This window comes from Aspergillus niger (assembly GCF_000002855.4).
Source record: "Aspergillus niger supercontig An02".
Lineage (NCBI taxonomy): Eukaryota > Fungi > Ascomycota > Eurotiomycetes > Eurotiales > Aspergillaceae > Aspergillus > Aspergillus niger.
Window position 1 is genome coordinate 662,778 of NT_166519.1, and position 21,220 is coordinate 683,997.

The 21,220-nt window shown below is 50.9% G+C and overlaps 8 protein-coding genes across 8 annotated transcripts; 4 read left to right on the top strand and 4 right to left on the bottom strand.

The window, feature by feature from the left end:
• Positions 1-875: 875 nt before the first annotated feature.
• On the bottom strand, positions 876-4,019 carry An02g02850 (uncharacterized protein; the record flags this gene model as incomplete). Its single annotated transcript, XM_059746157.1, has 5 exons — positions 876-1,598; positions 1,641-2,240; positions 2,291-2,817; positions 2,869-3,041; positions 3,094-4,019. 5 exons carry the CDS (start codon positions 4,017-4,019, stop codon positions 876-878), a joined length of 2,949 nt encoding a protein of 982 aa, XP_059605095.1.
• Positions 4,020-4,748: 729 nt separating this feature from the next.
• Positions 4,749-7,128, top strand: An02g02860 (uncharacterized protein; the record flags this gene model as incomplete). The annotated part of the gene is made up of 4 exons (XM_001399389.3): positions 4,749-4,754; positions 4,786-5,209; positions 5,417-5,568; positions 5,620-7,128. The coding sequence occupies 4 exons, from the start codon at positions 4,749-4,751 to the stop codon at positions 7,126-7,128; spliced, it is 2,091 nt and encodes a 696-aa protein (XP_001399426.3).
• A 304-nt stretch (positions 7,129-7,432) lies between these two features.
• Positions 7,433-8,936, bottom strand: An02g02870 (uncharacterized protein; the record flags this gene model as incomplete). Its single annotated transcript, XM_059746158.1, has 9 exons — positions 7,433-7,617; positions 7,681-7,937; positions 7,986-8,036; positions 8,091-8,184; positions 8,240-8,320; positions 8,381-8,402; positions 8,455-8,536; positions 8,587-8,635; positions 8,705-8,936. The coding sequence occupies 9 exons, from the start codon at positions 8,934-8,936 to the stop codon at positions 7,433-7,435; spliced, it is 1,053 nt and encodes a 350-aa protein (XP_059605096.1).
• Positions 8,937-9,831: 895 nt separating this feature from the next.
• On the bottom strand, positions 9,832-10,667 carry An02g02880 (uncharacterized protein; the record flags this gene model as incomplete). The annotated part of the gene is made up of 5 exons (XM_001399391.3): positions 9,832-9,858; positions 9,920-10,243; positions 10,328-10,411; positions 10,478-10,516; positions 10,593-10,667. The coding sequence occupies 5 exons, from the start codon at positions 10,665-10,667 to the stop codon at positions 9,832-9,834; spliced, it is 549 nt and encodes a 182-aa protein (XP_001399428.1).
• A 661-nt stretch (positions 10,668-11,328) lies between these two features.
• Positions 11,329-13,706, top strand: An02g02890 (uncharacterized protein; the record flags this gene model as incomplete). Its single annotated transcript, XM_001399392.3, has 4 exons — positions 11,329-11,371; positions 11,430-11,508; positions 11,613-12,018; positions 12,075-13,706. The coding sequence occupies 4 exons, from the start codon at positions 11,329-11,331 to the stop codon at positions 13,704-13,706; spliced, it is 2,160 nt and encodes a 719-aa protein (XP_001399429.1).
• A 668-nt stretch (positions 13,707-14,374) lies between these two features.
• On the top strand, positions 14,375-15,953 carry An02g02900 (uncharacterized protein; the record flags this gene model as incomplete). Its single annotated transcript, XM_001399393.3, has 2 exons — positions 14,375-14,639; positions 14,707-15,953. The coding sequence occupies 2 exons, from the start codon at positions 14,375-14,377 to the stop codon at positions 15,951-15,953; spliced, it is 1,512 nt and encodes a 503-aa protein (XP_001399430.3).
• A 625-nt stretch (positions 15,954-16,578) lies between these two features.
• Positions 16,579-18,445, top strand: An02g02910 (uncharacterized protein; the record flags this gene model as incomplete). Its single annotated transcript, XM_059746159.1, has 3 exons — positions 16,579-16,581; positions 16,756-17,274; positions 17,333-18,445. The coding sequence occupies 3 exons, from the start codon at positions 16,579-16,581 to the stop codon at positions 18,443-18,445; spliced, it is 1,635 nt and encodes a 544-aa protein (XP_059605097.1).
• Positions 18,446-19,777: 1,332 nt separating this feature from the next.
• Positions 19,778-20,626, bottom strand: An02g02920 (uncharacterized protein; the record flags this gene model as incomplete). The annotated part of the gene is made up of 1 exon (XM_001399395.3): positions 19,778-20,626. The coding sequence occupies one exon, from the start codon at positions 20,624-20,626 to the stop codon at positions 19,778-19,780; it is 849 nt and encodes a 282-aa protein (XP_001399432.1).
• Between the last annotated feature and the right edge of the window lie 594 nt (positions 20,627-21,220).

Consider the following 21,220-nt stretch of genomic DNA (forward strand, 5'->3'; position numbering starts at 1 on the left):
TCGTACACCCACGGTCAGCTGGTGCTCTCCAGTGTAGCATGAAAGTATAAAAATCCAAAGCTACCCGACCTGGCAAAGTAGGATGCGAGGCCCATCATTGACTTACAGGCCGCTCAGTTTGCGACTCTCCACCCTACTGCGTACTCACCCGGTCCACGCATGCACGCCTGCTTTTCGCCACCTGGAGTCCATTTTCTGTACATGATACCCTCCCTCGCAACCGCGATAGCCGAGTGCTTTTTGTCTTCTAGACTTGTGGGATAATTGCAATGTATGTACCGATACTTTCATCATCCGGCTCATGGTGCATATCGTAGTTGGTGCCACAAAATGATCGCTTGGCCTTTATATGTGTTCATGGACAGGACCTCGCTAGCGTCCCAATATACCTAGATGAGCTGGTAATGTTGAAGCGCCAGGAGACATCCATTGACTTGTTCATGATCGAGTCAAGTTCACCTGGTGAAACTCATTATGAGTCTCTATCACAAAAGAGCAGAAACTGTCGAATCGATGGTCTGCCAGCGTTAAAGAAGTCCTTAAAAGATGCAATACCCACGCACCACACATATCAAAGTGATCCTTTCCTGAGCCAAAGGATGAGAGGCAATTCTCTCGTCCAATGTGACTGTCTTCGTCCCAGAACTAGATAGAACTGAAGGAATTGCACTACACTCGATTCAGAACCGGGGCCCCGCTTGTGTTGTACTAGAGAAACAGCCCCACTAGCCCGGGTCAAAGGAGAGGCCTATTCTAGGCCTGCAGCATAGAACAGCGTTGTTCTAGGTTGGCTATCCACGTTAATTGAATTGATGCTAACAATATCTATAGGTATATACTCATCACACTTTCCCAAATGGTACCCCAATTTCACCTCAATGATCCGCAATCCCCGAAACAAGATCGCGAGCCAACCCAGCAATAATCTCCAACCCAGTCATATCCGCACTCTCACCACTAGGTGACCTCAGCCTCCTAGCCGGCCCATCAAGTCGCTTCCAGATCTCAATATACCTCTGATTATCCTCATTCAGGCCCATTCCCCGAAAGATACTTCGCATACCATAAAAGTCCCTAGCTTTCTTCAGATCCGAAAGCCGAACCGCGGTCGACGAGCATCTCCCAGTCTGTCTTGCCTCCATCTCCGCTTGAATCGCTCCAAGCCGGATACAGTGCAGAACAAGAGCAGCAAGTCCTGCTGCTAGAGCAGTAGAGATGGAAGAGCCAGACTTCTCCTCTGAATCAATGGGCAGCCCCTTCTCGAGATATGGGCTCCGCGGGGATATCTTATGTCCTGGGAAGATGAAGCTCAGGTTCTGCGGGTTGCCCGATGGGCCATATACCCTGCCATCGGCTGTGGAAGCACCGATTCTGAATATGCGTCTGTCGAAGAAACAGGGATATTCAATCTCTGTAACGGCCCCTTTGTCGGATGCGGCGCCGAAGAGTAGAATTTTTGCGTCTAAGGCGGCTCTGATTGCATCTTGAAGTGCGGTGATGCTGCTTTGGTTATCTTCTGTTTCCTGAATTGTCCAGGACATGGATATAATGTCCACTTTCTGGCGGACAGCTGCCATTACGGCCTGAGATTTGTTAGGCTAGTTTTAGGTTTGTTAAAGACAGCACTCGTTAGGACTCACCATTGCAGCGCTTTCGGCGGAGATTTGCCTACCGCCACCGTCAGGGTCCGGATGCATCTCAAGCTTGCAGACATACAACCTGGCCGTTGGGCAAACCCTGCAGACCATATCTGCCATCATCGTCCCGTGGCCACCCCCGGAAATGTAATATGGACTGGTTCCGTTGCCATCAAGGTATGTGCGGTCGAAAGATTCGCCTCCGATGACCTTTCCTTGAAGGGACTCGATGTGAATATCAACCCCATCATCAATGACGCCTACCTTGATATTTTCCTTCAGCATAGGCATATCTGTCGGAAGTAACTTGACATTCTGAAGCTCGTCTGCAAATCGGTCTACGCAATCCAACCACCGATTTGGCTGTATTCGTCTTTTTCGTATGTCGATCGATACGTTGGCTGAACTGGCTGTGTCTTTGGGTCTCTTGTTGGGTGTAACCCCGATTTCGCTTTTTCTGACGACGATTGGGTTTCGTGGCTCAACTAGGCTGCTGTTCTTGTTATTATTCCTTCGAGCAGTATTGATCTCTGCCACTGCTTGGTTGAACCTTGATTGAAGATATTCGACTGCGGAAGCCACTTTGTGAAACGTCTCCGGACCCTAAAGATGATCAGAAAAGGTCAATGAAATTATCAGGGAAGCATACGTACCTCTTCTTTATTCCAAACCAGATGAACACATTCCAGTTCCTCCAATTTTAGGAGGCCATCCTGCTCAGTCCAGGTCTTCAAGATAGATAAATTCCCGCTCCATCGGAGATAAACTTCTTTCAAATTCCGGCAGGCATTGAATAACGTCTGAGAACTCAAATCAACCTTCCGCCAAGACAGCGTCTCTATTTCGAACTTGCTTAGACAATCCACCATTGCCTTATCTGTGTGGGGTGCGTCTTCTGTATCATGGACGACAACCTTGAGAATATGTCTGACATTCTTACGATAGAGCCAGTTAAAGAAGAAGACGAGATCGTTCGGACCCTGATCCTCTTTTTTAGTCTGGGCTAGCTTCTTTGCTAACCTTGAACCTGGTGCAGGCCCAGGAGGCTTTTGCAACAGCACTGGTCGGAACGATACGTATCGTAGAACTTCGTCGAAGACCATATGACGGTAGCTGTCTTCGAAAGAGTCTTGAGATATGGTCAATGGGCCCTGAGAGAAGTCGAATGAGAGATTAACATCTGGTCAGATGTTAGAATTACCCAGTTCCTTTTACGTAGGCGGATACATACTTCGAATATTTGCACCATATAGGAACCTCGTTGCAGAGAGCTGGTCTCTAATATTCCGTTCGGGAGCACTCTCGAAGGTTGATCGAAGGTAATACAGTTTCATCACTTGCTGGATACTGTCTGCATACGAATCCGTATCAATTTCCCGAGACACGTCCGTCCTTGGTTCTTGCCTAAAGCGCCATCAGTGAAAGCTATGTTTTAAGTTACCGCAGGTCAAAATACCTCTGATCACCTTTGTCCATCTGTTGCGGCAGATTTCGGGTATTTTGATGTATCGGCAGCTCATCAAGCGCTCTTCTACCTCTGACTAGGGTTGACTGGTCTTCGACTTGTCCTCCTTGAAGCTCGAGAGAGCTCCCTGATTTTGCACCCTGTTGACCCATATGCGCTTTTTCCCGCGTGTAGCGGTGATATTCGTACACCGACAGACTGGGCGGATTTGTCGTAAATTTATCCAAGGCCCCATCCCCGCGTGCGATGAGCGCCCTCACAAGGCCCACTTGCGAGGCAGAGGACCGATGATACTCAACTGCAAGATGCAAAGGGGTAAGGCCATTGTGATCGCTCGCAGAAAGTGTAGTGTTTGATGCCCCCTCGATAAGTTTCAAAGCACATCCCTGGTTCAGGGAGTGATAAATGGCAGCGTGGATACAGTTCTGTCCATTTGCACAAGTCTCTCGCAGAAGAAGGTCCAATTCCGTACCATTAACCTCCTTTAGTATGGCGTCCACAAAGGCATTGTTCCCGTACACGATAGCAACATGTAGAGGGGTCCTGTCACTGGCGTCTTTGTACTGCAAGAGATGTCTCTTTTTCCTCACCACGAAACGTATGGCGGTGCTGTGTGCCAGCCTGCTCGCTGCTATATGGAAGAAGGTCTGTCTGTCGACCCGGGTTCTCTCCTCCAGGAAAAGCCCATAGTCGGCCATAAACGCGGCTCGAGAGCCCTCGTTTCTTAGGTCCAAGGTCTTGTTGCAGATCTTGCTAATAATCTCGTCGAAGGCGGCCTGTACCTTATCTTTTGGAGACATCTGCACTGCATAATTGGTAGAGTCATCGTCGTCGTAATCCAAGTCGAGATCAGGGTTCTTGGCTGTTTCGGACGGTGTGGCTTCTCGGAAGATCTTTAGTGATTCTTTGAAGATCATGATGTTGTCACTTCTTGGGTGATCTCGGGGTTGAATGATATGAACTGGAAGTTGAATGTCGGGACCAGAGCGCTTCGAGGTCAATCATTATACCTCGTATATATGTACATATCTCTTATAATATCCTGTGAGATTGTCGGCAATGTCTTAGTAGATGGCGTGGGAACCCCTCATGCAAGACAAGAGCGGTCCATATATCTGGCGCTTCTGAACAGCCAGTGAGATACCTCTATTGCTAGCTCTCATCAACAAGGGCGGCTAACGACGAGAAACCCCTATCGATTCCGGGCCACCTCAAAACGAATAGTGTCTGAGAATTTTCGCATTGTTGAGTGCTTGTCTATGCATAATAGACCTCGATCAGATTTTCAGTAGTTTTTGCATCATGTCATTGGAACGACGAGATGACTGGTAATGACTAGTCAAAAAGAAGGAGGTGTATACGAATGTGATCATGCGTGTGATCCTTAGCAGTCCCTTTAGCGCCGGGATGCGGAAGGCTGATGCTTAAGCTGCCATCAGGCGCCATATTTAGTAGTAGCATTGCACTGTTGCTTTTTCTTGTGGTTGGATAAACGGCAGTCAGACGGTAGTGTATCAGCTCATTGGCCAGGCTAAGTCTGTGTAAGCGCGCGCTTTAATCAGCTCCTTTTCAGGAGATACTAGTCTATATTGGCTCGCATATAGAGATATTATCGACACTATGTTTATTCGATTCGCAATCACATAATGCACGTGGGATATCTATTGTGAGAAACTTGAAGAGAGGGAAGAATTAACCGCCCGCCCTCTACAGACGGATTGGATCCTCGAGTATGTCATCACCATTCTCCTTCCTAGCGCTCCTCAAACAGTAGGCGGGCTCTGCATGCGAGTTATTTTTGATATTGACTTTGTGAAGGCTGAAGTTCCCGCTGCCACGAGAGCAGCTATCATGCTGAAGAGAAAAGACGAAGGGAAGTTCCAGGCTAATGTCTCGATCCGGGCAAAGGCGGACTGGAAGACGCAGCTTGAGTGGCTGGTGGGCTCGACAAGAGCAGATGATCCCGTCCTGTTCGACCCGAAGTTGAGTCCCACTAGTGACAGTTACGATGAAATGGAGCTGAAGATGGGCGATATTGATCTTAAAGGGCATCTCGGAAGTCTTGGTAGAAAGCGGAAAGACCATGGCATAGATATGGGAAGTCGCTGTACGTTATGATGCTTTTGTCTGCTGCTTTTCGCCATGTGCAAGTTGCTACTTGTTCAATATTCATTACATAGTGTTCTTTGGCTTGCCTTTTCAAGCCATATAACCAGTTAAGGCGTTGGAATAAGCAGACGGAAAATATATGCTTGGACTTGCGACTTGGACCCATTCCGCTACTGAAAGTGAATGCACCTGGGAGTTACCGCAGTGCTGCTTGTCGCATTGAGAGTCACAGTGCAAAGAGGGCTATTACCAGGATTTCTCTCTCTGCACCAGGAATGTGCATTTCTTCACCGGGTCACCTGTATAGCTAAACGCGGATATAAAATTGACACTGTCTCGGCTTCTGTCAGAGTCAAAGTATATACTAGCGTCAGCAGTGATAACAGCCACAATTGAAACACCATGCAGAACCTACCAGCAGAGATCCTCGGAATGATAGGGATGTGCATTGCCCTGGACATTGATGAGGATTGCGAAAAGGTGCGGAGATCGACTTTGCTTGCTTTGACCCTGTGCTGTCGAAAATTTCACAAGATATTCGAGCCGATCCTCTATTACCATCTTGACCTGGGCTACGACCATCCCCTCACCGTTGCTCATATCCATCTTATTATTCGTTTCTGGAAGCATCCCGAGGTGGCAGATTGGGTTCGCAGCCTCAAACTTTACTGGGATCATGACGAACCCATACCAGTTCATGACGCCAGTAATGACGATTTTGATGTATTCTCACCCTTCGTGTCACAGGCATTAGACAGAATAATCACACCAGGCCCAAGGTTTACAGACATGTGGGAGGAATTCCGGGATTGCCTGCTCGAATTTGAGATGGAGGCTTGGATAGCAGTCCTGTTTGTTAGATTGTCACGCCTGGAACGCATTGAATTCGATCATCAAGACTCAGTTTTGTTCCATGATCTTCTATATAAAGCTGCAAAGCGGGAGCAACCTTTTCATGAAACCGCACCGTTTCCTTTCCTCCGAGAGGTCGTCGCTCACTGCCAAGATGAAGGTCAAGGAATTCACGAGGATTTTCTCACTCCGTTTCTCTATTTTCCAAATGTCCAGTCCATCACAGGCTATTCGATCTGGGCTAATAAAAGCCGTGAGGGCAGAAAGCCTTATATCTACTCTTACGAGCCGCCCCTCCCAGTTGGCCCCGTTAGGCAGATTTCATTGGACGATATTTGGGGATGTACCGGGATGCTCGACTGGCTCAAAGTATGTAAAGAACTAGAGCATTTCTCAATCGAAGCCTCACTTCACCCCGATACAAGGGTGATTGAAAGACGCTTTGATACTCGAAAACTTTATCAGGCTCTTCTTCCATTCAAAGATACCCTCAAGTCTCTCAGTGTGACATATGATAAGCAATACAATATTTGTCTTGAGATGAATGGGGGAATAGGGGTTCGTACGGATAACATCCCCTTCGAGTCCTTTCGAGAGTTCTCTGTCCTTGAGCATTTGACCGTTCGACATGCCCACCTCGTGCCCATTTCTTCGAACGCCCCCGTCAAGAAATCCAGCGTTGACCGGCTTGTTGACAGACTTCCGAGCTCTCTGCAAACACTTGCTGTCCAAGACGTTCTCTCCGATAATAGTCGTCTGCTGGCGGAACTTTTGATGGTTGCTCAAGATCGAAATTCGTTTCCTCACTTGAAGAGTTTGGAACTCAGGGACAAGCCTCTGGAAGATTTGTCTGCATCGGATGATGAAACGATACCGGATGGGACAACAGTGGGTGGAACATTGACATTGGAAATGTCTTTCGCAATAGAAGAAGTCGACAAAGAAATTGAGGGTACGGATAAGTTGAGGCGGGAATGTGAGGCGAGAGGCATCGATATGCAATGGTTCATGGAAGGTGAAACAGACAACGAAGCAGAGAATGGGGCAGATAATGCAGGACATTAAGCCATAGCTTTCGTTGCTAAATGCATGCCTGGCTAATATGGCAAATATCCTGATCGGGTCAGTTTGTTCCTGGTTTAATAGATTGGGCATCGCAGTCTTAAGAAGCAAATTAATGTTGTGGTTCGTAGTGGTATCTCATAGATTATTGACAAACTAATGCCTGATTTGTTCCAGATACGCAGTGATTACCAATTGAAACTCTTGCCTAGAGGATATTGTTCCTCGGGTAATGTAATAACGTAGATGTTGCTAGAAGAATACCAAGCCGCTTCTTCCTGTAACCATAATAAGCAAATACGCCGGTCTACTCAGGAATGCGCACAACTGCCCGTCCCTCGACCTCAGATCGTCCCAGTCGCTGCAGGACATCATCAATGCAGTCGAACTCAAAGCACTCAATATGTGCTGTCACATCGCCCCTTACAGCCATCTCCATCAGCTCTTCCATCTCCTTGGCGGTCCCGGCAGAGTTGCCAACAATTGTAAGTCCTGTTTTAAGTCAGCATCTGATTGAGATTGAGCTGGAAGAAGACAGTGACGAAGATAGATTACCTTTCACAATCATCTCAAAGGGCGTTGCTGGTAATCTAAACGGCACACTTGGTATACCGACGCACACCAAAACACCCAAGCTGCGAAGCATTTTCATACTTTGTGTGTATGCTGGCTCATTATTGGCTGTGCAGATGACAGCATGGGCACCTAACCCCGATGTCAAAGCCTTCACTTCACGCTCTACGTCGTCTGTTTTGTAGTCTAGGAAGGTGTTGGCTCCTAGGGAGAGGCAAAGCTGCTTTTTCTTCTCGCCGCTACGCTGGGTAAGCTACAAAAAATTTCAATAATAGTGGGCGCCATACCTGTCAATTGCAATGACTTTGAGTCCCTTTTTAGCTGCGATCTGAACGCCCCTTGTATGCCGTCAGCTTTATCCGCCGGGAAGAAACAGCTGCAGATGCGCATACATATGTCCTAAGCCTCCTCCTGCTCCAGGAAGGACAATCCAGTCTCCGGGTCGAGTTTTGGTCTTCATAATCGAGGAGTACATTGCGATGCCAGCTGCGATAATATTAGCCTGGAAACCTTGAGATATCAGGTGAAAAGTTGTACACACCGCACAAGAGTGGTGCAGCTACGTCCGGTGCTAGCTCAGGAGGGATTATAGTTGCATGAATCGCAGGACTGACGACGTATTCTATAGTACGGACATTGGTCAGTCAACGCCTAAGAAATCGAAAGACAAAATAACACTCACGTTGAAACGTCCCTGGAACATTCTGCACCTAATTAGCATAACTAGAATGACAAGGCCTATGAGTATTTGCTTACCGCTCCGGCATTCTTCTGATATGGACACGCCGTATTATTGATGGCGCAAATCTCACACTCCAAACAGGAGCTATACAGCCATCTGCGAAACCCCTTTGTTCAGTATCTGTCTTTCTATATCAACAGACGTACGAACCGTATACCAACTCTTCTTCCCATCCACGTTTGCTCGTCAAGACCACTGCCCACTACACGCATAACTGGTCAGGTATGGACAAATGCTAGCGAGGCAATGGCATGAGGCACTCACCTTTCACTATCTTTCCCACTCCCTCATGACCCGCCACATCTGTCAACATGGGGGTTTCCCCGCGCACGCTGTGAACATCCGAGTGGCATACTCCGGAGTACTCGAGCTTGACTAGGACCTCTCCCTCAGCGGGTGAGGGAATCGGACGGTCATGTACAATTTGTAATTTGGAAGTGGCAGTTGCCCCAGAAGGCGGGAGAACAGCTGCGATTTGGGTTTGAGCAATAGCCATGTCGTATGTAGTAGATGAAGTGGTCGCGGAAATGCGGAGGGATGTCGGTGGGCTGTTGCGGGGTAAATATACTGCGTTGCAAGACAGAAGATCAACGCCGATTGACCTAACAGAACACTGAAGACACTGGAGGACTTGAAGTTTATTTGTGCTAAGTACCAGGCAGGGATAATCTATATGAACACTTGTGCAAGATAATCTATCTAGAAGCTGATTCCAAGCTATAGATAGTTAACTATCGGGGCTGATACGCGCCTTGTGAGCGATAGGCTTTGTGTAGATAAGGAGATTGCCAAATTGGAGTGATGCTATCTTAGTACTATCCGCCAGTCGCTTTGTGATAAAATTAAAGCCTGCTTCTCCGAGGTTCATCCATAGCTTGTTCTTCTGTTTAAACATATCAGTTGTCAGAATGTCTACAAGCTAGGCATGGTCAGATCAGCGTGCCCATCGTGACTGAAAAGACCAAAGTATACTTGGACTTATTTTGAATTAAGTTCTGCTCTAACGACAATTCCGATATACAACTGGCAGCAACTGTCTGACATTCCTAGCTAAGTCTTGACATTTCTACACCAAGGCTGGACGATCCCTGTCTTGAACCTGAACATGGCATAAGAAGCGGCGCAAATCATTGCTGTAGACCGCAATGTAGTCATTCCAAATAATTATGATATTATACTATGTATGGATGTTTCGATATCAAAGAGGTATACTGTATAAACGACATGAGCCCTGAACGGAGTTGCGAGAGAAAAGAGGATGTAAAAGTGAGGATAAGTGAACGACACCAAGGAGGAATGAGGAAGCATCAGGAAGCAGCTAATCCCTACCACCTGAAAGCGGCGAACATATATCAAAAGAAATCTATAAGATGGTACAATAACACCGTCGCTCATGCGTTTTCAGACTGAAGAGTTTGCTGTGTATAAAAGGTCAGTACTTATCCAAAGTGAAGGAAAGGAGCTTGAAGATGCACATACCACCAGCCAATCCATGCCTTCGTTAAGACCTTTGCCGTCGATAGCAGAGCATGCGACGATGCTCCAGTTTCTATCCCTTAGCTCTCCCAGCTTGAGAGCCTCTGATATTTCGCCGGCACCTTTGGCGCCAGGCTGGTCCTGCTTGTTGGCAAATACCAACAGCGCCGCATCACGAAGTTCCTCCTCATTCAGCATAGCCGCTAGTTCGTCAGCAGCCGTGCCGAGTCGCTCAATATCTGTGGAATCAATGACGAATATGACAGCAGCGGTGTTCGCATAGTAGCAGCGCCAGTAAGGTCGAATGGACGTTTGACCTCCGAGATCCTGAACGACAGCGAAAAGTCAGCAACCTCAGATACTTTTTCTCTACCAAATGGCAACTATAATGGTATTGTAGCGTTGACTTACCCAGACATTGAAATTCAAGTTGCGATACGTCACCGATTCGACGTTGAAACCAATGGTTGGTATCGTGGTAACAACTTCACCAATCTATTCCTGGCACATTAACACTGGCCTCTAGCTGACAGTAGAGTAGCTCTGCAAGGCTATACGCACCTTGAGTCTGTAAAGAAGTGTTGTTTTTCCGGCGTTATCCTAGAGATGGGAGCGCGGGTTAGTATGAAACTCGCTAGTAGCTTGATGCCTAGTGCCAAAGCATGATTATACCTACCAGACCGAGGATGAGGATGCGAATCTCCTTCTTCGTCCAGAGAAAGGACCACATACGAGACAAGGAGCCTCCCATGTTGATAACCCTAACAGCGACAGGAGCTGAGTAACACTGGGACAGAGGGGGGCGCGGAGTTCGACAAGAGAATGACGGCTAGCGAGAGATATTGCGGAGGGAGGGTCGGGCGTCGAGTGGTGGCGGAGAGGATGCGGCGGACACGAAAAGGACTCTTTCCAAACAGAGAGCACCAGCCAAGGGGATGCGAGGGGATTTAAAAGGCCAACGAAGGGTCTTTTCAACGGAACTGAATAAAACACAGCTTGACACGAGACAAGGCCACGATCAAGAGCTGACTAAATGGCATGGAGGGATGGTTGGTGGCCATCATTGGCCCGCGGTCTCCTGCCGATCGGCCTGGCCCAAGCTCAAATCAACTAAGGATGGCTTGGATGGGGATGCGGTTCACTACCGCTCGCTGGCCGGTGTTGGTTTCCATCATTCAATTGTCGTCGGATTCCTACCTCTCCTTCCCTCCCTCCCCAGCCACGACGCCTTTCGCTCGATCATCCCTCTTCACCTCTTCCCCACGCGCCACCTCACCGTTGGGATGCTCCTGAGCTGATCCGAATCTACTCCTTCCGACATCCTTTGCGATCCGCTCGCGATTTGACCGGGTCAACTTTCTCTCACTGACACCCTACTCAGAGATTACCGGCTGCCGGTCTAGCAACACATCATGGTCGGCAAGAAGTCGGGAAAGGCTCTCCTTCGGGATGAGGGTACGGGTTCAGCGGTCTAATAAGCGATTATACCTTCTCTGCTAACAGATCTGCTTAGGCCTGGAGCGGACCGATAACAATATGGAACTCTCGAGCTGGCCGCAGATTCCTCCTATCAATCAGAAGAATTACTACACGTACGTCGCTATAACTCCCCTTTCGATACGCAATCGTGTTACTATTACCGGGCTTGTGCCCTCTATTATCCCACCTTCATCGCTGACCATCAGTTTCTTCATAGAGATTATTTGAAGCGCGATGACCAGTATCTGGCGTTCAGACTACAGAATGAGGAGAATCGAAATCGGATGGCAAAAACGGCCAAGGACCGCGATCGTGCTCTAGCCATGGCAAAGGCCAACGACCTAGGGTTGCCAGAAGCAGACGCGGAAGATGGCGATACCAACATGGAAGATGCCGAGGACGCTGCTACGGAAACAATAGGGTCGAAGGTTATTGTCATCCACGTGGGTAGTCAAAACCTGCGAATCGGACTGGCCAGTGATGCTTTGCCTAAAACTGTGCCCATGGTGATTGCGCGGAAGGCTGCTACCAGCGAGTCGGAAGACCAAGAGGAACCTTGTCCCAAGCGGTTAAAACTGGACGATGGCTCAACTATGGAACCGGAGAAGATGTTTGGCCCAGAGGTCTGATTCTCGCCCAACTCTACCTCATCGATGACTTGGCTTCTAACATATCACAGTTTGCTTCCCAGTATACGACGATGGCGGCGGAGCTCAAAACCCATATGCGACAGAACAAGCGTCGGACACTGCCAAACTCCAAGGAAATGGTCGTCAACTTCAATCGGAGGACCGTGCCAGAGACTATTTCAGAACACAATGACCCCATGCGCGTGGAATGGACTGAGATCCCTGACCCAGCACCCGAATACATCGTGGGACAAGCGGCCTTGAGGATACCCGATGACTCAAAGCCTCGCTATAAGCTTTACTGGCCAATAAGGCATGGCTGGTGCAATGAGCGAGACTATGATAACAAGCGGCTTCTCTTCCTTGACATCTCCCTCATTCTGGAGGATGCCTTCAAGACCCAACTGGGACTTACGAGCAAGAAGGATTGGCCTCAGTACTCCTGCGTCTTCGTCATCCCTGATATCTACGAAAAGTCTTATGTCACCCAAGTACTTGAACTGCTCATGAGAGAGTTTGCCTTTGCCCGAGTCTGCTTCATCCAGGAAAGTCTGGCAGCTACATTCGGCGCCGGATTCACCTCGGCTTGCGTCGTCGACATTGGCGCCCAAAAGACTTCCATATGCTGCGTCGAGGAAGGCATGTGCATTGAGAACTCTCGCGTGAACCTGAAGTATGGTGGGCTGGATATCACTGAAGCGTTCATAAAAATGATGCTTTACGACAACTTCCCTTATTCAGATATCAATCTCTGGCGCCGATACGACTACCTGTTGGCAGAAGAGCTGAAAAGGAACGTTTGCACCATGAACGAAGCGAGTGTATCGGTGCAAGTGTTCGATTTCCATCTCCGCGTTGCCGGTCACGACACCCGGAAGTACTCTTTCAAGGCTTACGACGAAGTCCATCTGGCGCCGATGGGCTACTTCCAGCCGACCATCTTCGATCACTCACAGAAGCTCAAGGGACGCAGAAAGCTGATTGCCCGCTCGGTGGATATCTACGACGGACAGCCTAATGACCCGACATCGGCCGCCCAATCACTCATTCTTTCCAGCATCGCTCCCCCGGCCACTAACGGCCAGGTGAACGGTGATTCGCAGTCGAACAACGTGGACGTTCAGGCTACCCCCAGCCGGGCCCAGCAGTTCAATGCTCTTAGTCGCGTGCAAGAGCTCGAAGCAACTCCAAGATCTTCAGTCGCTGGCTCCCCTGCGCCGGAAGCAGTCGGTACACCTCAGGCCGGCGCCGCTACCCCTGTCCCGGGCGGACAGGGCCAAAGCACCTCGCAGCCCCGTGGGCCTACTGTTGAAGAGAGGGATGACATTCTCCCCGTATACCCCTTGGATAATGCGATCTTGACCTCTATCGCTCAGGCGGCTCGATCTGATGAGCGTAAAATGCGAGACTTCCTCGGCGGTATCATGGTGGTTGGAGGCGGCAGCTTGGTCAATGGATTCCATTCCTTCCTGGAGGAGCGTCTACAGGCTCTGCGACCAGCTTTTGCCAAGGAGATCATGATTGGCACGCCGCCGCGAGATCTGGATCCGCAAGTTGTTGTCTGGAAGGGAGCCAGCGTCTTTGGCAAGTTGAGCGGAACAAATGATAGCTGGATCGGACAGCTGGAATACGATCGACTGGGACATAGACTCATGGCATACAAGTGCATGTGGGCTTACTGATCTTCTGTCTTTCCCCGAGGGCTATGGCTTTTCCTGATCTGAAAGGTGGTGTTGGTATGACACGGGAACACTATGTGACAATTTTGTAACTCTATTGAATTTCAAGCTAGCTTTCTGTTTGATCCACGAATATCCTGCAGCCTAGAGTTACAGGCATCGAATACGAATAATGACAAGTGAATGGAACATTCTGTGTAGTATGAACCGAGATTCACAACACTTCCTTTAAGACGACCAATCCAACCACTCACTGCCTGCATGCTCGGAGCATCCTTTCTCCGAATCCCCATTCACGTTGATTCACGCTAACTTTGCTAGCCAGGCGGTGAAAGGCTGCAGAAATGAGCCGGCCACCCCCATGTAAGTTTATCCTGCATCTCAATGCTCGCAATTGTGCATACTGGTTGCCGGTGCTCACTGACTGCGTTATCGCTTCCTTAAGCTCCCAGGGAGTTTATAGTGACCCGTCGGCCTCGGAGAACTCCTGGTTATCTTGTGCCTACCTCTGAGATCCCGCCGCTTACCCTCCCAGAGCCACGTAAGTTCCAACGAGCTGTCGCCGCGCGCTCAAGTTAGGAGCTCTACTAAAGTGTGTTACAGTGTACAGTTCACCTTCCTCTGACGGCGCTGAACCAAAGGTTTTGCTGCTGTCTGAGTTCCGAGCGAGCATGTCGAAATCCAAGGACAGCAGCTCCTCCGGGGGCTTTCACCAGGAGTACATTGCTTCTCTGCGCTACCGAAATGACCTGCCGCCTCCGGATATGCCCCCGAAGTTCCTCGATATTCCACATGAGGGCTTGGACCGTTTTTTGACTCCGGGATTTGCCTCCAATTTGGCTCGCCGTGAAGAACCTAACATTGATGTTGATGCTGAAGGTGGTATGCCAATCGACTTGGTCGGTATTCCCGGGCTTCACCTGGGTGATGAGAGCGGTATGTATTTCGGCTTGCATGATCTGGTCTTTCTTGCATTGGTGGCTGACAGTTGTTCGAAACACAGCGATTATGGCTCCTGAGAACCCGGAACCCATTGACCAAGCTGATTTGGCACTTCTGATGACGCCGGAGCAGCTGAAGAACCCGGCACCGAAGAATACCAACGTCAGTTTCCTTCGCCGTACGCAGTACATTTCCGCGGGTCTTCGGGCGCCTGATGGCCCCAAAGTCGCTCCTATCCGGACGAAGCGTGGGACGGACAAAACTAAGTCGCAGGATGACCCTACCTACATCAAGAAATACCTCCAGAAAGGTTTCGATATTGCGTATCCTCACAGCAAACACGTCGGTGAAGATACGGCTAGCAAGATCAAAGGCCACACTCCTACGAAGCTTGAACACGATGCATGGGCCCACCCAGTGCACCCTGATAACCCCAAGTTGAAGCCCGTCGGATTCTATCCGCTGCTCCCCGATCTGGAAGGTTTCCCGGACCCAGGTGGTTTTGTCCAGTTCAAGTTCGACAAGGCGCCTGTGCAGGACGTTTCAGGGAAGAGAGACAAGCGCATGGATGTGGCCATTCTGCTTCCATCGGCACCGGAGGAGCGCGTTTGCCAAGAGCACAACACGAAGGCAGCCTTGTATAAGACGAATCCCAATCTGTACCCTGACCCAGGTCCAATCCCATGGGATTACGATCTCTATCTACCTGAGAAGAAGGATGCGGCCAAGAACGTTTCGGCGAGTCTGCGCATGACCAATCCGGACCGCGATAATGAAGCGCTATACACTCACGAAGGAGCCGACAATACCAAGTTCCACCGCTTCGACCGCGTCCGCACCTACGCTACGAGCGCTCAAACTTTGGGCAACGATCAGAAGCAAAAGGACATCGCGTTGACGCTCTTTGACCCAGAGGAAGTGAAGGGTGGAAACCGTGACGGTCTCGACTCAAGGCAAAAGGCCGCTTACTACTATCCCATTCTCGGAAAGACCCGTCTTAAGCCTGAGAGAGCCCGTACCATCGCCCAGGCTGGTCTGGCGCCTACCCGTCCCAAGACCAAGGAGGACCAGGTCGATCAGATCCAAGTGGCGGTGCGCGATCCTGACGAAGCGGAAGTCTACAAGCGGTCCCTGCATAGGGCCGCCATTGACCCGAAGTTTGCCGAGTCGATGCCTCCACCCCCAGAGAATCAGGAGAACGATGTTGAACCAGCCAAGCAAGAGGAAGACGAAGGCGAGCACGACGTCGACCGTCAGGCCTCGCCTGAAGACGCGCACGACGATGCCGGCAATGAGAGTGACGAGTAAATGGCTCAGTCTTCCATTATATTGCATCCTCTAGGCGCTATGACGGTGGCAGGCATGCCTTCCTGAGTGTAACTTTTGCCTATGCATTACAGCTTACATACCCTTTCATTTGTCATTATGCTAATGTTCCTTGGACTTGTTCACATTGCATGGCCGTCTCCGAACGGGGTCTGCGCTGCCAGTCGCATTGATGGGCTGGTTGGCAGGTATTGGAGTCGAGGCAGCAAAAGGCGTTGTGTGGCATGATCATCTGGAGTTACGTAGCGAAGTTTGGTTCTTTTTCATTGTTGCGGCCGTGCAAATGCACAGAAACAGGCTGCTCCGGCGATTGATGTACATCCCATAAATACTAGTCAACAATTTATGATCCTGCACGAGAACATGCTCTGTTTGTCTGTCTGCCTTAAAGGTTCTATGCTACACCGCTCGGTCAGCTGGTTCTGCCGGCTAAACACTTGACCGCCTCGGGACGTTGACGCAAAAGAACCGGATATCCAAGACGCTCGCAGCAACGTCCATCCACTCCGGCAGCTTTGTCTTTGCTCGACTTGGCGGCGTAATTGCAGCATCTTTGGCTGCTAGTTCGCTAGTTCGGTGGATCTGACTTGCAATTTATTGACATTGAATGGTGAGTCGCCGGCATGATCGGTTGAATCGGCTGTTCTTCGGCATAGCAATTATAGCAAGACATAGTCTTGAGAAGCACATGCTAGTGCTTCTCCAAGGCCCAATTGCGATTATCTTCCCATATACTATACATTCATTTGAGCATTTGAGCATACAGAACTAACAATTACGTAGGTCAATTGCCCTGCCCCTCACATTCGACATCACTAGACTCCACTCCACCACAATGGCTACCAACGCAGTGGCTCTCGCCTGGAGATCCGCAGGCCGCAGAGCACCTGCTCTTCCCTCTCTCCGCGCTACTCAGCGGCCCTCAATCCTCCACCGGGAGTCTCTCCTCCGTCAGGTCCGCTATTCCTCGGACGCAGCATCCCAGACCAAAGAAGCGGCCAAGGAGACCACCGCACAGGTCACGGAAACCGTGAAAGAAGCCCCCAAGAAGACCGGCCGCAAGCTCAAGCGCACCGTCTGGGGCACCTCTCTTGCCCTGACTCTCCTCGCCGGCTACATCTATGGAACGGACACCCGCGCCAGCGTGCACCGGTACGGCGTCGTCCCTCTCGTCAGACTGCTCTTCCCCGACGCCGAAGATGCGCACCACTTCGGCGTGGACATCCTGAAGACACTCTACAAGTACGGTCTGAACCCGCGCGAGCGTGGCGACCCCGACAGTGATGGCGCTCTCCTGACCGAGGTACTTCCCCTCCCTAGTCCCCCCCTCCCACCTTACCCCCATACTCACACTCATCCAGGTCTTCGGCTACACCCTCTCCAACCCGATCGGCATCTCCGGCGGCCTGGACAAGCACGCCGACATCCCAGACCCGTTGTTCGAATTAGGTCCTGCCATCGTCGAAGTCGGCGGTACAACCCCCCTCCCCCAAGATGGCAACCCCCGCCCGCGCGTCTTCCGCCTCCCGTCCCAAAAAGCCATGATCAACCGCTACGGCCTTAACTCCAAGGGCGCCGACCACATGGCTGCGGTCCTGGAACAGCGCGTGCGCGACTACGCCTACGCGCACGGCTTCGGCGAGCACGAGCTGGCCGAGCAGCGCGTGCTGAACGGCGAAGCCGGCGTGCCCCCGGGAAGTCTCCGCGAAGGCAAGCTGCTCGCTGTGCAAGTGGCTAAGAACAAGCTCACGCCCGACAACGACATCGAAGCCATCAAGCGCGACTACGTCTACTGCGTCGACCGCCTGGCCAAATACGCCGACATCCTGGTCGTCAACGTCTCCAGCCCTAACACCCCTGGTCTCCGCGACTTGCAAGCTACCGCGCCTCTCACGGCCATTCTGAAGGCCGTTGTCGGCGCAGCTAAGAGCATCGACCGGAAAACTAAGCCCTTCGTCATGGTTAAGGTCAGTCCCGACGAGGACGCAGACGAGCAAGTCTCCGGTATCTGCGACGCCGTGTGGGGGTCTGGCGTTGATGGTGTGATCGTGGGTAACACGACAAATCGTCGTCCGGAGCCGCTTCCGAAGGGATTCACTCTGCCCAGTAAGGAGCAGGATGTTCTGAAGGAGACGGGTGGATACTCTGGTCCGCAGTTGTTTGATCGTACGGTGGCGCTGGTTGCGAGGTATAGGAGCTTGTTGGATGCTAGTGCTCCTGCTGCTGCTGCTGTGCCTAAGGCTCTCGAGGCGGCGGAGCCGGATGTCGAGAATGTGCCTCCCACTGTGAGTGAGGCTGTAGAGGGGCTGCCTGCCAGAAAGGTTATCTTTGCTTCTGGGGGTGTGACGAATGGCGCGCAGGCGAGGAAGGTCCTTGATGCGGGAGCTTCGGTTGCGATGATGTATACGGCTATTACGTATGGGGGCCTGGGGACGGTGACGAGGGTGAAGGAGGAGATGAAGGAGAAGCAGTAGAGAAGAAGGTATTGTGGACTGAGGTAAGTTTACTGCCAGTGGCTAGATATGTGATTTTAAAAGGAGCGACCGGGTTTATTGGGGTGGGTGGATGGTAGTTTAGTAGGTAGGCGTAGATTAGGGGATGTGATATTGTATATAGAAGAACTGAATAAGATTATTCTCAACCGTTCATTTGCTTTCAGGACTGATTACAGTAGCTTTATTGAGTATGTTTAATTTCGAATGATCACAGCAGGGTATCGAAATATACTGTAACTTGGTATAGTTGATATATGCTAGCTGAAGGCAAGTAAAATGGTTTGCTGTAACTGCTCGTATTAATCCGTCAACGCTGCAAGTCAGTAGAAGTAGGGAATGTCCTCGAGACGAACGAAAGCTTCAGCTGTCGATAAGGAAGGATTAGTCACTCTAGTTATTATTGCATGAGCAGATATCTAGTTGCTGCTGCCAGCAACCAAGCTAGCTAGCTAGCTATCCAGGTAGCTCTGCAGCGTATGACGTGAACGAGCGTGTGTCTTGATAAGCTGGCAGCCGTTAATTGCCTCTAGCCTATGGCACATCAATGCCACATCAGCAACCTCTTCATGCTCATGCAGTAGCTATCAACAGCACACCAAACCCCTGACCCCTAAACCCTCACCGAAAATAACCCACCTTCAGCCCCCTTCAAGGATCTAGAACAAAATCCCGGGCGTTGCTTGCAAATCCAAGCTTCAGGAATAAAATTAGATTTAAACTACCGCCCGGGTTGGCATTAAGCGATCAGATAAAGTGGGCCCCCATCGGGTCAGGTGGCCGGCAATGTCACACGTGCAGCGGAGTGGAGGGGACGACAAGCTGGTCATGCAGCCCGCCGAAATTTTCTTCAACCTCACGCGGACTCGAGCGGGCAGGATTCCATCAGGGCCCAGATCGCTGGGAGCGGGGATCCCGCAAGCTTCGAGAAGGTCTTCACCGACTCGGTTGTGATCCACATTCATCCATGAATCCATCCCACTCGGGAGGGTTATGGGTCAAGTCGGCATTGCCTGTTTCGAGATCCCATTCCTCTCTGGAAGGGAACGGAGGCTTAAACGATGGATACTGCTCGGGGTTGCCTGAACAGGATACCCGATGGTGGTGGATATCATCACACAAAGGTCTTGAAAAGGGGCTGCTAGCAGTCTAAGATTTTCTGTTCTCCCGCGTGATGCCCAATATCCCCCACATCTAGCAGTAGTAGACACTAGTAGTGTGTGGTTCATGATGTACTATGTTTGTTTTTGTGTTTTGGTATCGTCCGAGAGCGTAAACCCGAGTCTTGCATCTGCCGGAGCAGCAGACCGATGATCAAGCCAACGTCTCCTCAACCTCCCTGACCACCTTGCGGACCCCCTCGACTTCGTGGGCGAATCGGCCCAGGAACATGCCGTCGACGGCCTTCCCCAGACCGCCCGGGCCCCACAGCCCCGGTCCGGCACTTCCCCCGTACAAGATCCGGACGTCCCCCGCGCGGGTGCCAATCACCGCCTTGATGCCATCGACCACCGCCGATATGTGATCTACACCCGCCGGGGCGGGCTTCCCAATTGCCCACACCGGTTCGTAGGCAAAGATGACTGGCGCGTCCGCCGGGATGGCCTGGAGGACGGCCCGGATCTGGACCTCGCATTCGCTGACGGCCTGCCCGATGGCCTGCGAGGCTACGGGGCCAGGCGCGGTGACCTCTCCGATGCAGACCAGCGGAACCATACCTTGTGCGCATGCAGCGGCAGCTTTGCGGCCAGTCTGATCATCTGTCTCGCCAAAGATGGCGCGGCGTTCTGCGTGACCAAGTTCGACAATGGACACCCCCATCGAGCGGAGCGCCAGCGGCGAGACTTCTCCGGTGTAGGCGCCCAGTGGCTCCCAGAAGCAATCCTGAGCCCCAAGCAGGAATGGAGCTGGCAGTGAAGGAGCATCATCCTTTGGTAAAGTGGATTCCCACGCCTTAATAATCTCCGCACAGGGGTAGACGGTCAGGAAGTCGGGGATAAGGGCCAGCAACAGCTTGGAACGGTTCTCCGGGCGGACAATATCATTCTTGGGGTCGAGCAAAGCACGGCAGTAGTCGAGCGTACGGGTAGGTGTAAAGTACATCTTCAGCGAGATGATGAGCAGGTTCTTTGGGAGAACCGGGTAGGCTTGCTGGGACGCCATGGTGGGTGACTTGAGACACCGGTGTATTGATGCGATGGGACCGGTGAATGATGGTCTTCGAGAGTGATTTCCGTAGCAATCAGAGAACGATCAACTGGTCTCCACTGGTATAGACTGGCCAACGAGATTAGTTGTCTGAAATCTGAGACTGCTAAACTCCACTATGCTGGTGAGAGCACCCACTCGAGCGTAAGAGTAGTGTGTTGATAGGGAAGGATATTGTGTGATGGTTGCTGGGTCGGGGATTCGATCGAAAATGTTAGAATCGAGGGAGGCTGGATTAGCGTAACGGAAATAGCGCAGTAGGAGACAACACAGGGTAACGAGGGGCAGTGCCAATCAGTCGAGCACGGAAGTAGTAGCCATGCTGTGCCGCGGACCATTTCATTGGGGCCTAATTTAGCATGCAACCGGTTCTCCCTTCACAGTTTAGTGTTGGGAGGGAAAGAGGAGACACGATGGATCGGCCCACGCGAGGTGCATCTCCATCCGCTGATGTCAGAGCAGCGATGAAAAACCTGGGGAATGGCGGGTGGTTTAGTGTGGTAATTTAAGAGGGTCGCAGTTTTACTGCCTTGATACTCTATCAGATGG